Raw genomic sequence first — 17,061 nt, 5'->3', positions numbered from 1 at the left:
AGCGACTAACACTTTCCTCATTATGCTACCTGAAAATATCACGTGGACGTACGTCTCCATACTATGCCACTGTGTGCCCCCAACAGGGATGACCCCTGTGCACCCATCCAGACCTTGCTGCCCTCTTGAGTGAGACCTCAGCTGACAGTGGTCACAAGTATCCATCTTTCCTTTTTGTAGGTTCATTCAACACTTTGTCATCACTAAATTCAGCTTTTAAGCCTTCACAGTGAGCCTATCATCTTGCATTATTAATATACAGTTAAATCCAATAGACCCATCATAGAACAAAGTGCTGTGGAAGCACTGAGGTCGAATGGATTAATTTCAACTGGGACGACTGTGAGGCACCAGGGAAGAGATAATATTAGAGCGCAGTTGTTTCATGAATAGGATTTGGTAAAGGGGTTAATGTGGAGTGGTGATGAGAGGTAATAATCAATGATGATTCTAAGCTTTCATGACTGGGTCGATGATAATTTGTTAAACAAATGAACTTCTAGCTGGAGTAACTCAGTGACATGAATGCCATTTTCAATACAATAGAAAAATGAACCAATATATGAGATGGAGGACAATGTTTGACTTGGTTTGAGACAATTTTTTAGGTGTCTGTGGGCAATCGACGTAGATATTCAACCAAGTACTTCTCTGAGGCCAGGGGAGAGTTTATGGGTTATTCACAGGAACTCTCTGTTCCCTCTTGGTTGTATACAGTGCTGTATTAACAAAGAGTGCTTTCCACTGTCTTAGCGGCTCAGAGACGATAACTGTTTTGCTCAACTGGTGGGAGAATGAGCAACACTACCTCTTCTCACTGCAAATTTAGGATTTGTTTGTTTGTTTAACCACTAAGAGAGATGAGGGTTGAGGCTGAGGAAGCAGATTACATTTTGGACAGTAGCATGAAACAAGAGAGAAAGAATAAAAGGACTTTAGGGCAGCCCTTATGTTGAAGGAACAGTCAAAGAAAAAAGGAGCAGATGAAGGCGACCACGTGACCTGTCACTTCCTACCCCACGAGGCTCAACAAGCTCCTTAAGGGATGCGGTCTGTCATCCTTTCTTTCCCTGAAAGCAGGTTACGAGAGTGCATAGTGGAAACCACTATACTCGAGAGGAGTAATAATGACAGTAGACATATAATGACTCTCCAAGTGGGCCGAGTAGGGTAAGTGCCTAGAACAGTATGATAATTGGGGAAGATGTAGGGACAGCAGGTTTTTAGACATGCTTGGAATGGCAGCTTCCTGAGGGTGGGTCATTAAGAAGGGTTAAATTTAGGTATACGTGGGTGAAGACAATGAAAAGATTTCTTGGAAGGTGGTGGTGTTCAATCCCTCAGTTGTGTCCAACTCTTTGTGACCCCACGGACTACAGCAAGCCAGTCTTCCCTGTCCTTCACCATCTCCCCGAGCTTGCTCAAACTCATGTCCATTGAGTCAGTGATGCCATCTCATCCTCTGTTGCCCCCTTCTCCTCCTCCTCCATGGCATCAGGGTATTTCCTAATGGGTTGGCTCTTCGCATCAGGTGGCCAAAGTGTTGGAGCTTCAGCATCAGTCCTTCTAATGAATATTCAGGATTGATTTCCTTTAGGATTGACTGGTTTGATCTCCTTACAGTCCAAGGGACTCTCAAGGGTCTTCTCCAATACCACAGTTCAAAAGCATCAATTCTTCCACACAAAGCCTTCTTTATGGTCCAACTCTCACATCCATACATGACTACTGGAAAAAACATAGCTTTGACTAGACAGACCTTTTTCGGAAAAATAATGTCTCTGCTTTTTAATATGCTGTCTAGGTTGGTCCTAGCCTTTCTTCCAAGTAGCAGGTGTCTTTTAATTTCATGGCTGCAGTCACCATTTTGCAGTGATTTTGGAGCCCAAGAAAGTCAAGTCCGTCACTGTTTCCATTGTTTCCCCACCGATTTGCCATGAAGTGATGGGGCCGGATGCCATGATCTTAGTTTTTTGAATGAGTGGAATGGATAAAAGGAAGGGGTATAGGAAACACTGCAGAGGATTTGAGGTAGAAGGTGATATTCAGGGTGTGATTCTCCTGGTCAAACCCAGGGCTCTGGATGAGGAATGCTGGGTCCTGTCTAAGGGAGGGTGTTAGTGGTGGTGGCAATGACAGCGCAGCAGCTTAGACGGGAGTCTCACTTCTGCAGCCTCGTGGGAAGGCCCAAGTTCGGGGTCCAAAAGGCCCGATGGGTAAAGGCACAGAAGGATCAATAAGGTCACTGCGGGGCCACTTTGGGAGGCGGCCAACGCTGTGCTCTTTCCCTCGGTGCTAGGGAAGCCCTGGTCTCCACAGCGTTCCAGGTCTCACTAGCTCTCCCCATTCCTGGCACGGGTAAGCGGCGCTGCACGGAGCCTCCTTTCTTCGCCTGACCACCGCCTCTTGGGGGCTCCTGTCCTCTGACCTCCCCACTCTCCCCACCCTTCCCTCTTTTCTCCAGGACGCCGCGCGGGGGTCCTCACCCTCCCCGCGTCGCACGCCCACCCCGCTGCCTCCTCGGCCCGCGGGGAACTACCGCCCCGAGCTCGCCTGCGCCCCCGGGGCTGCCGGGCCGCTGCTGGCGAGCCGGAGCGCAAGGGCGCAGCTTAACGGTCCCGCGGCCGCGCCCCGCCTGGCGGCGCCGCAACTGCTGTTCGCCCTCCCTCCCACCCCGTGCGTCATGACGCTGGCGCCCAACGCGGAAGCCGCTCGCGGCGCGCCTGGTCCAGCCGCGGGCTGAGCGCGGAGTCGCGGGCGGGCGGGCGCGGGAGCCGAGCCGGGGCGCGAGCCGAGCGCAGCCTTCTTCGCTAGCCGGGCCAAGCGGGCACCGCGGGCTGAGCGGGACGAGCGCACCAGCGGGCGGAGCGGGGACACGGCGCGCTGGGGCCGCCGCCGAGGGGGATGCAGCTGCCTCCCCGGGCCGGCGTGTAGAGAGGGCGGGTCCCCGGCCTCGGGAGCGCGGCGGTGGAGGGGACAGAGGCGGCGGCCATGGCGACCCCCAGCAACCTGGGGTCCTCCGTCCTGGCGAGCAAGACCAAGACCAAGAAGAAGCATTTCGTCGCGCAGAAAGTGAAGCTCTTTCGGGCCAGCGATCCGCTGCTCAGCGTCCTGATGTGGGGGGTAAACCACTCGGTAAGGACTCGGGCTGCGGCGCGCAGTCCCTTTCCTCCTCCTCTTCCTCCTCGCTCCCCTCCTCCTCTCGCTGCAGCTGCTGCGGGGCGGGGAGCCCGAGCCGGGCCCCGGCCCTCCGGCTGCTAGCCCTCCGGGGCTGCTCGTTCGCCGCGGCGCTTGGGTGCCCCCAGACCCGCGCGCTTCGCTCCCGCCCCTCGGGGCCACCCGGGCGCGCCTCCGGGATCCCCTTGGGACCCTAGGGCCGGATGCGGGACGGGAGGGTCCAATTTGCATTTGAACCCTGCGGCGAGTACCGGTATCGCTCCTCAGTCCGTCCGTCCGCTCTCTGGCCGATCTGTCCCCGCAGTCCGGGAACTGGGAAGTTTGTGCGGGGCACGACTCCGCCGGGGCTGTCACCCCTGGTGGCGGGGGCTGTTGGGGCCAGAGTCCCGGCGATCCCTTCCTCTGCGGGGCGGCCCGGTCCTCCTCCGTCCGGCAGGTGTACCTGTCCGAGGTTGGGAGTGTCTGGAGCCTTTCCGCACGAGGAACAGGGACGAGAATACTGGAGATCGCGGAGCTTTGGGCAGCGGCTTAGTTCTTAGGTCCTTCCCCGCCCCCCACCCCCCTCCCCTTTAAAGGCGTTATTCTTGGACACAAGGAATCTTTCTGGCGAAGAAAAAGGCAATGTATATATGGCACTGGCGTTTAGCATCTTTCCCTACTCTCCTCCCGTCTCGCCCTGCCGCTGTGCCTGCTGAAGAGCTGCTTGGCGGGGCGTCTTGCTCCGCACATCTCCTCCCCCACTTTGGGGAGCCAGGCCGAAGTCGCCGCCTGCGGAAGGGCGGCCTGGGGATGACCGCAGAAGGGGGGGTCTCGGCGGGCGCGGTGGAAGGCGATCTTGAGTTGACTGCACCCGTTTGGGGGGTTTATTTCAAAAGCTGGAGGAGACGGCCTGGGAAGGTTGGCTTGGAAAGGCTAGCCTAACACACAAGCCAAGGTGCTGAAGATGCGCGGCTGCGGGCTATGCGGACTGCGGTCTAGGGGTCCGAAATAGCCTCCTGCTGATCTTAACAGCGAGAAACTCTTGCAGTTTTAATCACCTTAGGATCAGGAAACCCGATAGGAGCTGTTGGCTGAGCCGTGAAAGTTTAAATGAGCCTGTGAATTTTGACCATGACCTACCCACTGCAGTCAGTCGGCGTCTGGGGATAAGTGTATGTAGGCTTGTCTTCCGTACTTTTGATTTCGATGGATGTCTATGGGCCCTTTACAGCATAATAGAAATGACGGAAAACCATGCTGGTCTTTTAAAAGAACATTCTCAATGTAATGAACTTAGTTGAAATGGTTCAAAACCATCGTATTTGTATTTTTCTTTCCCTAGCTGAGCTGGGGGAAAGGTGAAACTGTTAGAATTGATTGTGTTTGCGTGGTGTGACTGTTTTTAAGAAGGTTGAAACATGATTATTTCTATCAAGCCTAATGCCTGATCCACTGAAGTTTAACTTCCTCACAACTTGTTTAGCAGGCTTTTGCAACAGCAGACACTACTACATCATCCTCCACCTCCCCCCCATTTTATTACAGTAAATAAAATGCTATTTTTTCTTATGTAATACATGCACAGTTCAGAGTTATGTTTTAAATTTGTTAAGCTTCTTAAAATTATGTTGTTGTTAGTTGCTTTTTAAAAAAAATTAATGTTAGTTCTGTATGTATGGATGCTTTTATCTCCTTTGAAGTGCTGGTGTTTTGGTCAGGAGAGTGTTTGTGTCTGAGAGTTTAACTTACTAAACTAGTAGCCATAACATGCCACTGGAAGAGCCTGCTCTCTGGGAATTTAGTCCCAACGCCAGTTTACTTTAGAAACCTTGTAATCCTGTGTGTGTTACTGTAACCACTTCTGTTGGTACTTTGTATTTTTTAATTGCTACATCTGTTTTAGAATTTCTTGCTAATTGGAAATATTTTGAAACTATGTAAAGTTTGTAAAAATAATGTGTGATTTGTAGATAGTGCATTTTCTTTTGCTTTCAAAAAAAGTTTGCAAGTCTAAGTGTAGTCATCCAGAGAAGTCAAGTTTCCATAGTATGAAATATAACCATGTTATTCATTCAACAAATATATATCATCAGACATATTATGGTAGCTTCTGTACAAAGGACTGCTAAAAATGCTCCTCATGTTTTTGTCCAGGTATCTTTTTTTTTGAGGGTTCTGAGTTGACATAAGAAAGGTCTATTTCACAGCCTTCTTTTTAAAAATGTTTATTTTCTTTCTTTTTTTTTTTTTTTTAAGAAAGGACGTATATATAAAGATGAAATCTAAGCGCTCAGATGCCATGTGTTTCTGGTTGATTTCATTTTAGGTAACAAAGTCTTAGATAAATGTTTTCATATGACCTTGTGTGCACCAAAGTCTACAGTATAGTATAAGAATGAATTTGTCAGTTGTGTTGTGTATGAATTGAGACTTTTGGGAAAGCCTGGTGGAGCAGGAAGAGATCATTCAAATCAGTCCTTCTCTATATTTCTTCTTCTTCTTCTTTTTATATAATTTTATTCATTTATTTAATTTTATTTTTGGCTGTGCTGAGTCTTCATTGCTTTGTGCGGGCTTTCTCTGGTTGCGTTGAGTGAGAGTTACTCTTCACTGGGGTGAGTGCGCTTCTCATTGTAGTGGCTTCTCTTCTCACAAAGCGCAGGCTCTAGGCATTTGGGCTCAGTAGTTCCAGCTTGTACACCCTAGAGCACTGGCTCAGTAGTTGTGGCACATGGGTTTAGTTGCTCCTGGCATCTGGAATCTTCCCAGACTAGTGGTCAAACCCCTGTCCCCTGCATTGGCAGGTGGTATCTTATCCGCTGCACCAGGGAAGTCCCCTTCTGTACATTTATAATGTAATCAAAATTAATGGGAAAAGATGTCATGAAGATTGCAATTTCTTGCTTTTACAATTTGTATTTGGACCACTAAAGGGGAAACTACTACTCTGTAGTCATTTGCTACACTGAGGATCATGTAGGCATCTTATAATGTTGGGAATATCTATACACCACAGTAAAATGCTCATTGGATCTGTGTTCCCATTCTTTTTCTAACTCTGTTGACCTTGGGCCTATTAACTATTTTTGCATCGATATTTGTTCTGTGAAGTAAGGTTATTGGACTGGATGATTTCCAACTTTTTCCCCTAACTTTAGGATTCAACTACTTTTACAGTCAATTAGGTTCCTAGCATTGACTTAGGGTCCCCAGACTAGAAAGAGTAATAATGCATGACAAAAGAAAGAATAATGATAGAGTTGGACTATTATAGCAAAGTAATAGTACGTAACAACAGTTACATGACTATTATAACCTTGCAAATGCAGCCACTCTCAGGGAATTTTCAAGGCCATGGCTAGAGGCTAGGAAATCTGTGGTGATGGCAAGAGATGTGTGAACTAAGAGTTTGTGGGATTGATTGTATGTAGTTGGACTGCACTGCAGTCTGTTATGTCCAAGTCTATTTGCTCGAAATGTAGAAACTTGTAATTAAGGTGGAAAATTTCAAGTCGTCCATTGTGGTGATAATTCTCAGTGACAAGAAAAAGCTTGACTTTATGTGGTTAATTTGATATGTTACTGCTTTCTGACTTAGAATACCCATCAGTGAATGGACCACTGCCAATTTTTATTTTAAGTATTTTAAGTGGAGAATATAATTGAATACATAAAAGGAAAAGATGACTTAAGAAGGCAATTTTGTCTTGTTACATTGGGAATTAAACTAAAAATGATCAGGCAGTTAGCTTCTTACAGTATTTTTAATAGTGTGTGGAACATATAGAATGATAGGAGCCAGGGCTTGTTTTAAATAGATATTCTGAAAGATTTTTATGGGAGTGAAATAGCTTTTTAGAAATGAGTATTTAAAAGCCTGTTTAAATATCTATAGGAAGACCTTTTGGACAGAAAAAGTTTAAAGGATGTAAAACTTGCTTAAAACAAATGTAGTGTTTAGAAGTAATCAACATTAATGTTAATGTTTAGATTTTTTTTTTTCTTTTTTTTGGTTGCGAGCCATGGAAATGTGGATGAACAACAGGCCAAATTCTGAAATATTAGGGGGGTTTTGGAAGTCACAGTGGAAGGATGAATTGGTAAGCAAACCAGGAGAGCAGGGCTAGGCTGGGCATCATGAATAACTGGAGCCAGTGCTTGGGTGCTCTTGGGACTTTTCTGTCTGTTTTGGTTTTGTTCTTACTCATAGCTGTCAGGTTTCCTCCATGAGCAGAGAACTAATGCTTCTTGAATTTCACTGTTTGTAATCCTCCACTCCCCACAAAGGGGTTTTCTGCCTCTGATTCTGTTCATAAACATCCCATGGAAGGATTCTGACTGGTCCAGCTTCCATCAGTGGAGGCATTTCTTGGATCGAGCCGTTGTGAAAAGGTGACGGCTCTTGCTCATTGGAGTTGAGGAAGAACAGTTCCCCACAGAACGGGCAGGCAGCATCAGGCAGGCGTGCACCCTGGTACTGGAGCTGAGTGAGTTGGTGCCCAGGCCCCATGTTTGTGTGTTTTGGCAAATACGCCGTTATCTGAGCTGAGCGCTGTAGCCTTTGTTATGTTCTCATCAAGATCCTAGACTTGCAATGGTATTGCGAAATAGTGATGCCTTTTAGGTTCACGGGTTTCTATTTGGGCACTGAAAAAGATAAAAGAAGGAAACGGGTTTAAAAGTGAAACGAGTAACTGTGAAATGTTGACTAAATGGAATGGAATGAGGCAATTAAATGAAAACCATAATGAGCTAGACAATAGATCAAACGTGAATGGAACCCAACTAACCATTCATTGAAGAACTAGTCTCAGACAATTTTTTTTCTTCTCTTTACTTTATAGAGAAAAGAATAATGCCAGGCACACACATGCAAAATGTATTATTAGGGAAATATTTTTATACCCTCTAAAACTTGGGATTATATCCTGAGGACAGAATACATTTTCTTCTCTGTTCATTGACTACCTCAGAGTGAACTTGAATATTCAGAATGATGCCCTTGGCAAGACAGGGATTTCTCTTTCTATGACAGGATTGTCTGCTACATTTTTGCTACAGCAAGAATTGTAATAAACAAACAAAACCTGCCTTATGTTGATTAGAAAATGTGGTCAACCAGAGTAGTTAATTCTGCCAACATACCTTTGGAAATACAAATTTTGGAATTTAAGAGAATTGGGACAATTTGGCCAAATGTCTTGTGCTCAGACAGATTAGGTTCAAGTCCTGCCTCCATCAATGTTTCTCCACTTGCGCCTCAGTTTACTCATTCTTACAATGGAGATGATGATGGCTATCTCACAGGATTATTTGGGGTCAAGTAAGATAATGTATTTAAAGACGAGCACTATAATTGGCAGTAATTGTACCTTAAAAATGAACAAATTCAGATGCCATTAGGCTGGTAGCATATTAATCAGCATTAGACAAGTGCTTCTCAAAAATTTGTTGTGTGTTTGAATCATCTGAGGACATTTAAAAACTACCTCCTAGCTTATTTCCCCGTATATACTTTTATTCACGTTTCCTTGTGTGTGTGTGTGTGTGTGTGTGTGTGCGCACGTGTGCCATGGACCGCCCCCACCCCCCCACCATGGCAGTCCAATGAAGGCTATGGATCCCTTCTCAGATTAATGTTTTTGAACAAATGAATGAAAATGGATAGGGTACATCCTACCCTTCACAGATCTGCTGAATTCTATCCATGGACAACTTCAGGGGTTTGGAGAACCCAGTTAAGAACCATTCCAAGAGTAAGTTGAAGGTGGTGTGGGGTGGAAAGCCAGGAGAGCATGGAGCAGGCGGGAAGAATCATACATGGTAGGAACAGGCATGTATGAATGATTCCCTGCTGAGATCATAGTGCTAGGAGGTGGTGGGATTCAGCCCTGTACACTTAACCATGGAGCTGTGCTGCTGGGCCGGGGCCAGAACTAATAATTTCTTGCCCTCTTTAGTGATCTTTTCTTTCCTTCTTTAGCCTTAAAGGCTTTGACTGCTACTGCTGCTGCTAAGTCGCTTCAGTCGTGTCCGACTCTGTGCAACCCCATAAACGGCAGCCCACCAGGCTCCTCTGTCCGTGGGATTTTCCAGGCAAGAGTACTGGAGTGGGGTGCCATTGCCTTCTCCGAAAGGCTTTGACTAGGTATTGGCTAGTCATAAGGAGGAAAACAATTTTTCTTTAATAGAAAGAAAGTCATTACTTTTATTCAAAGCATCTAAGAAGATAGCATATGTAAAATTTATTCATGAAAAATCTTATAGGAAGTTTTAAAACAGGTTTGCCTATCAAGTGCTCCAGAGCCACCTATGGATGGTGGCCACTGAGTTGGAGAAAGACTTGTTTTGCCATCGTTGTCTCACTTTGTATTGGACAATGCTCCCTACTCTGGGGTGCTCCTTCTTGGGGCCATCTTCTTTTGTTTTTTTTTATTGTTTTCCTTCACTCCCTAGGTGCCTCATGGAGCTCCTCCTCTCCCCGTGCAGTCTCTCCATGTTGAGATGCCCTAGGATCTCAGTGTCTGCTTCTAGAACTTCAGAATGTGTTTCATCTGTGTGACCTTATTTGGCCCTGTGACTTCCCATGCTGATAACTGAGGAATGTGTATCTTCCCTTCTGACCTCCCTGCCAGCTCCATCTTCAGTGTCTTATTCGATATCTTCACTCGAATGCCCAATGGGCACTTCAGATGCGTCCCCACTAGGACTCTTCGTTTCCTCCCCCTGCCCTGTCCTACCTGCCCTGATCCAGTTTCTTCCTCATCTCAGTCAACAGACACCATCTACCCAGGTGCTCAAGCCCCAAACCCAGGAACCAACCTCCATCCTTCTCTCTGCCTCACCCCCGCCTTCGCAACTCCCAGCTCCAAGTCCTGACTCTGCATATTTGTCTCTCCCCAGTTGAATTCTCTTCCTCTAGAACACATGGGAGGCTTTAGGTCTGCCTCTGGCCACCCTGCCCTGTCTGCATCAGGTTCTCAACAGCAATGGCAGGTCGCTCATCTTTCTGAGACGTCAACAGTGTCCTGTCGCTTCTTCACTGAAAACCTTCCAGAGGCCGCCCTATGCACATTTAACTGGATCACTTTGCTGCACACCTGAAACTTACAAAACATTATAAAGCAGTTATACTTCAATAAAAAATAAAAACAAACTTGAAGAGGAAAAGAAAACTGAACACTTTTCAAGTGGCTTGGAGATCTTACCCGCCTTGTCCCAACTTTCCCCTATGCCTTCTCCCTTCTAGCCACACTGGTCTTTTTCTGTTCCTTAAATAAACCAAGCCCAGAGCAGCCCACCCCTCAGCTTCCACACTGTGTTTCTTCTTCATCTGGAATGTTCTTCCCTGAGTCTCTGAATGGCGGGCCTCTGCTCCTCATTTTACTTTCTCAGCTAAAGGCTTGCCCTCTCCTAGAGCGTCTGTGACCTTATCAAGAGAAGTCTCTCCGCTCTCACACGGCTCTTAGTCTCTCCGTGACACTTGACACTGTGGGAAGTGGAGTTGTTTACATGTTGATTATTTCTCTCCCCCGACTGGACTGTGAAGCTGTTAACTTCAGTTCTCCAGCATCTGAGACTTGATCTTGTCACTGCTGCTTTCCACATCCAGAACGGTGCTCGTATGCAGTAGGCGCCCAATAAGTACTGTGGAATGAAGAGTGGAGCCACTGAGTGCTCCACAGGGGTATCAGGAGCCCTTCCGCGATAGATTTTCATCAGCACACAAGCTCCATTTTTGCTAGGACTGAGCAGAGTGTTTAGAGCAGTTTGCTGAGTGTGTTAAGCAATGCCCGGGGGCATGGGGGAGGCCTGCCTGCAAGCTGCTGATAAGAGATGTGGGGTAACCACAAGCTGATGACAAATCAAGGAGCCTGTGTCCGCAGCTGCTGGGGAGAACTTTGCCTTGTGAACATGCCGGAGAATGTTCTGAGTCAACAGCCTCTCCCAGAACATCACCAACTCAACTGTGCTGAAGACCGCGAAAGCACTGCTGAACAGTCTGAGACCCCGATGTGTAGAAGAGTACACTTCAAGGTCATGTCTGGTCTAGCCCATGTGGTGGGAGTCTGTTAATGCAGGAGTCCCCAGCCTCCAGGATCGTTAATAGTGCCTGATGATCTGAGGTGGAGCTAATATAATAATAGAAATAAAGTGCACAATAAATGTAATATGCTTGAATCATCCTGAAACCACCCCCTCGCCACCCCATCCTGCCCACCTCATGGAAAAAATTGTCTTTGACGAAACCTATCCTTGGTCCCAAAAAGCTTGGGGGCTACTCTGTTAATGTCTTCCGATATGCCTCTAAAAGGTCTAGCATTCAGAAGCATGCCATCCATAAGTGAAACTGAAGATTCTACAAACGTTGTGAAATCAGTGATGATCCCAGTGTCTCGGATCTTCCTGGGTATCTTTCTACAGTATTACGTTTCTGCTGGTTCTTAGTCACGGTGCCTCCTTCCCATGTTCGCTTGGTAATTTTCGCCATGAGCTGCTCATTTGGACAATATTTGGGGAGGATTTTTGAGTCTTAGGGTGAAAGGGTGTCCCTCTAATGAGGATTGTTCTTGTTGTCAGGTGGCTAGGAGCACTCTGGACCAAGTCCATTTTAAACTCAGAGCTTGGGATTCTTTGGACTTGCTAGTGATATACGGAGAAGGCAATGGCACCCCACTCCAGTATTCTTGCCTGGAAAATCCCATGGACCGAGGAGCCTGGTGGGCTGCAGTCCATGGAGTCGCTAAGAGTCAGACACGACTGAGCGACTTCACTTTCACTTTTCACTTTCATGCACTGGAGAAGGAAATGGCAACCCACGCCAGTGTTCTTGCCTGGAGAATCCCAGGGATGGGGGAGCCTGGTGGGCTGCCGTCTATGGGGTTGCACAGAGTCAGACACGACTGAAGCGACTTAGCAGCAGCAGCAGCAGTGATATATGTTTGGGCTGTAGTCCCATGGGGGTAGAATGGGTTTATTTGGGGATCACCTTTCCCCTGAGGCTGTAACCCTTTTGGATCCTGGCCTTATGGAGAGAGAGTTTCCTGTAAGATCCCCACGTTGGGTGGGCTCTAGGCGCCGACCTCTGTTCCTCTTCACCCACGGGACCCTCAAAGCCTTCAGAGTGCAGTGGCTCCCATGGAGCTGACAGCTCTCGCATCCCATGTTCATTCGCTCAGATTTTGGCAAGGTAACTCCTGCCTCCTCAGTGCTTTGATGCCTTTAAGAAGATGTTTTAAAAATGTATATTTTATTCAGGATATTTAGTTGTTTTCAGTGGCAGATAGTTCCACCTTATCAGCAGATATGGAAATCAGCATCAAAGTTTCTAAAGAGAGGGAAGGCCAGGGTACAAGCGAGGGTCAAGTCAGAGACCCCAGGGTGCTTGGGTGCTTCTCTGTCCACCCCAGGGATCGGTCAGTAACTCAGTGCCACCAGAGGAGACCCTGAGAAAGTCATTGTTGTCCTCCAGGTAAGAGGCAACCAGAGTCTGAACCAGGGCAGTTCCCTGGTGGCCGAGAGAGGGTGTCTCCAGAGATGTTTGGGAGGTTGACTTGGCTGGATTTGGTAACTGCATGAGGGAATGGATAGGAAGGCTTTGAGGGTGACCCTGGGTTTTCTAGTTTGGGCACCTAAATCATTCTCTTTCATTCATGCTCCATTACATTAATGGTTACCTTCTGGGCTATTAGCCAAAAAGAAGCCATATTATCTGCACTTAAATTGCTCTTTTGTAGAAATGATTATATTTGCAATTTTGATGTTTACATAAACCTTTACAGTTTATAGGTAAATCCAGCATTTGACAGATAATTCAGCATTTGACATCTTCAATCTTAATAAATTCCACCTCCACAACTAGGAGATGTGGTTTCATGGTCTAGTTTTAACTAATATATACTTTATTTTGTAAAAAGTGTCATTTTCATATCTAAAGTTCTTCTGTTAATAACCTGTAATTAGTCCAGGGTACTTTTTTTTTGGGGGGGGGGGGAGGTGTTTTCTTTAAGGCCTTAGAGGAAGAAGTATGAAAAAGACAGGTTTTTTGCTTGTAAGGAGTTCATAGACCTACTGGGAAGATAGGCATGTAATTATGTAAACAAGGTGCTAAGTTGGTGAATTAATGAAACTGCCTTCAAGGTTTATTTGGTTGTAAATGACAGTCATGAAAATCAGCTTAGCTAGAGGAAAAAACAGGGAGGGGTGATGGGGTAGCTCCTGGAACCATAGGGCCCTGAGAGCCACATGTAGACAAGGATCCAAAGTGTCTGCTTCCTCACTTTCTCTTGAATCTTTGCAAGACTTTTCCTGAATCTTTTCTCCAACAACATTGTCTTTTCTCAGCTGCTTTGCTTATTTGCTATGCTTATTTGCAGCTATGCTTATTTGCCCCTAGGTGCAAGTCCATTCAGATGGCTTTTAGTCTCCCTGCACCTAATTTCAGATTTCTTAACAGTGAAAAAAAGGGGGAGTGACAAAGAAGAGAGTCAGTGGCCATCAGAGCAGCCAGCTGGGGCCATGGGGTCTCCCACAGTGCAGGTTTGGTGCCTAGGTGGAGGGACAGTGACAATTCTCAAACCTTGGAGTCTTTCTGGGCGAGGGACCCCTCTCCCCTGGCTGTGTGCACAGATCTACAGATGACAAAGGCTTCATAAACTGCCCCTGGAGAGTTAGTGCTACGTGAGTTGGATTTTGAAAAATGTATTGGAGTTCACCTGGTAGAGAGGCTGGAGGGGACGGTTATAGGCAGAGTAAGAAGTGTGTTGTTGCTGTTGTTGTTTAATCTTTAAGTCGTATTTGACTGTTTGCGACCCCATGGATGAGGCTCCTCTGTTCATGGGATTCTCCAGGCAAGAATACTGAAGTGAGTTGCCATTCCCCTCTCCAGGGGATCTTCCTGACCCAGGGATCGAATGGGGTTTCCTATATTGCAGGCAGATTCTTTACTGTCTGAGAAGCGTGTACAAGAGCATAAAGCATCTGTGTCGTTTTAGGGACCTGCTGAACCTTTCTTCAGGAGCTGTTATGCTTCCCATCTTCTAGTTTTACAGTTTGGTTTCCATTCTCTCGCATGTGTTCCTGTTTAAATTCCTTACTGTTTGCATTGACTCTTTTGAGCTTGGTTATATTCAGATCCTGCCTGCAAGTTGCTGGACACCCTAACAATCAGAGCTTAGTGCTGTTAGTAATTGTAAAAACATACTTTGTTTTTGTTTCCACCTGCACATTGAGAAAAGCAGTATGTATTGTACTAATGGACCCAAGGATGAGAAGCCTGGATGGCACTCATCACATAACCCGCACAGAGATGCCCACATGGGAGGGGCAGTACAGCTGCCCACATGCCCCCCCAGCCAAGGGCTGCAGCAGTCAGAGCCAGGCTCACTTTTTGTAATTTGCCTTCACAGAAAAAGCTCATCTTCTGATGTACACAGAGGTGGCCTGTGTGCCATCAGCCTTCCTGCTTTTCTCAGGTCAGGCATCCCAAATTTCATGTCGAATTCCTAAGGAATTCCTGGAGGAAGCCTTCAGGTGGAGATTAGGCTGGACAGAAGAAAAGAAAGCAGGGTTTCCTTTACAGATTTAAATCTACTCCAGAAAACGCATAATTACGCAGGATTTTCTGCTATGTGCAAGCTTGCATTGTGCAAAGTAGTTTGCACAAGTTTGGACGATGGTGAGTGATGGCCTTTGAGGCAGAAATTGGTCCATACCCAGTTGTTCTTTGGGCACATTACTGTTTAATGCCTCCAGGTAATAGGATGCAAAATTACCTGACATGACCAAAGGCAGCGGGCCAGAGACACTCTGTCGCCTGGTCCTTGCTCTTTGCTTGACTCAGGTGGCTAGATCCTCAGTGTTGGAAGAATGAATTTCATGGTTCTGTCCAGTTTTTGTGCATTTGGTTCTAGTCTGTATAGACTCAGTGGTTCCTTACATTCTTTCCATCACGTGATGTTTACAGTTGAATTTTTTTTTTTTTCAGCCTCGCATTAAGCAAGGCTTACAAAAAATTGGTTTAAGACTCAAAATTGTTTCTCTCCACGGAAATCTGTAGTAAAAGGCGAAAGATTTTTAAAGATAAAGTCCTTTCTGTATTTCTTAGAAATTAAGCACTTCTGAAGGTGGGTATGAAAGGCTTTTAGCAGTTTATTTTTTGACACGTTCTGCAGGTTTTGAGTGGCCTTCCTAAAATCTATATTAAGTGTGTAAATAGAATATAAAGTTTTTCAGGAACACATCTATCACAGTATAAATAGAAAGATTTGTCCTTACAGTTTATCTTGCACACCTGCATGCCCAGATTGGAATCCCCCGACTCCCAAACACAAACACCATCACTGTCATTGTTTCATTTCCGGGGATAACCAGGTGTGGATGGTATCAGAAGCCTTGCAGACCAAGTTATTCCTAGTCTTAAAAAACTTCAAGACACCAATCCAAATAAGCGGAAACTCAATGTCTTTACTCTTGAATTTCCCTGAGTAATTCTCCTCCAGCCCCACCACGTTGCCCCCTCCGTCTGTCATGGCCCCAGATGTCTGGGGTGTTCATGCATCTTTCACAAATCTGCCCTGACTCCTGATGTTTCCATGCTCCCAAAGGACTGGTTCCACTGTGCTGCTAATCAGCTTTACCTTTTAGAAAATACGCTCTACCTTTTTTCTGTGCCCCGGAGCCTGAGAAGAAACTTTCTTTCCAACTGACCCCCTCCCTCATAGAACCAAGACCCCAGGCTTTTACTCCATTAGGAATTGAAATATATTTCCACATCAAAACAGCCAGCCAGCCACCTTCCAAATGAATGCTTGGAACATTGAAACTCAACCCATTCGTAAAGTATTCTGCTTGCACACAGATGAAAAGCTCAAATGCTCTGGCATAGAAAGAACTGTTCAGAACAATTATGATAAATCCAGAAGGCACTTTTTTTTTCTTGAGCACCTTGAGCCAAATTAGGAGGATAGGAGAAAATTTAAGGGACATTTTAAATGAAGAATATAGGTTAGGATAAGCTAGTATATCCCTTTGACTTATTCACTTTTCTTTTGTAATTTTGGCATCAGATATTCACAAATTTAAAACATGTCAGTAAAGATTTGATCCAGTAAATAGGCCATGGTGAATATTTTTGTTTTGTGTTATATGGAACTTTTTTTTTCCTATGTCTGTTTAGGTGAACTAGAGTTGTTCATGGTTTCAGTTCAGTTCAGTTCATTCGCTCATTTCTTTCTGACTCTTTGCGACCCCATGAATCGCAGCACGCCAGGCCTCCCTGTCCATCACCAACTCCTGGATTCACTCAGACTCACGTCCATCGAGTCAGTGATGCCATCCAGCCATCTCATCCTCTGTCGTCCCCTTCTCCTCCTGCCCCCAATCCCTCCCAGCATCAGTCTTTTCCAATGAGTCAGCTCTTCGCATGAGGTGGCCAAAGTACTGGAGTTTCAGCTTTAGCATCAGTCCTTCCAAAGAAATCCCAGGGCTGATCTCCTTCAGAATGGACTGGTTGGATATCCTTGCAGTCCAAGGGACTCTCAAGAGTCTTCTCCAACACCACAGTTCAAAAGCATCAATTCTTCAGCGCTCAGCTTTCTTCACAGTCCATCTCTCACATGCATACATGACCACAGGAAAAACCATAGCCTTGACTAGACGGACTTTTGTTCGCAAAGTAATGTCTCTGCTTTTGAATATGCTATCTAGGTTGGTCATAACTTTTCTTCCAAGGAGTAAGCGTCTTTTAATTTCATGGCTGCAGTCACCATCTGCAGTGATTTTGGAGCCCCAAAAAATAAAGTCTGACACTGTTTCCACTGTTTCCCCATCTATTTCCCATGAAGTGATGGGACCAGATGCCATGATCTTCGTTTTCTGAATGTTGAGTTTTAAGCCAACTTTTTC

At 46.0% G+C, this 17,061-nt stretch overlaps 1 protein-coding gene and 1 pseudogene across 1 annotated transcript in view; one reads left to right on the top strand and one right to left on the bottom strand.

The window, feature by feature from the left end:
• The first annotated feature begins 2,720 nt into the window (after nt 1-2,720).
• The window catches only part of PIP4K2A (phosphatidylinositol-5-phosphate 4-kinase type 2 alpha), a 186,261-nt gene continuing 171,920 nt past the window's right edge, over nt 2,721-17,061 (top strand). Inside the window, exon 1 of the mRNA XM_005901642.3 lies at nt 2,721-3,135. Within this exon, the coding sequence (XP_005901704.2) occupies nt 2,992-3,135 (144 nt within the window). The 5' untranslated portion in view covers nt 2,721-2,991. The remainder of the gene's footprint in view (nt 3,136-17,061) is intronic.
• Nucleotides 15,141-15,246, bottom strand: LOC138990582 (U5 spliceosomal RNA; annotated as a pseudogene).

The sequence above is a fragment of the Bos mutus genome, chromosome 13 (genome assembly GCF_027580195.1).
Source record: "Bos mutus isolate GX-2022 chromosome 13, NWIPB_WYAK_1.1, whole genome shotgun sequence".
Taxonomy (NCBI): domain Eukaryota; kingdom Metazoa; phylum Chordata; class Mammalia; order Artiodactyla; family Bovidae; genus Bos; species Bos mutus.
Note: the sequence above shows the minus strand (reverse complement) of the source record. Positions and strands in the feature narration are given on the sequence as shown.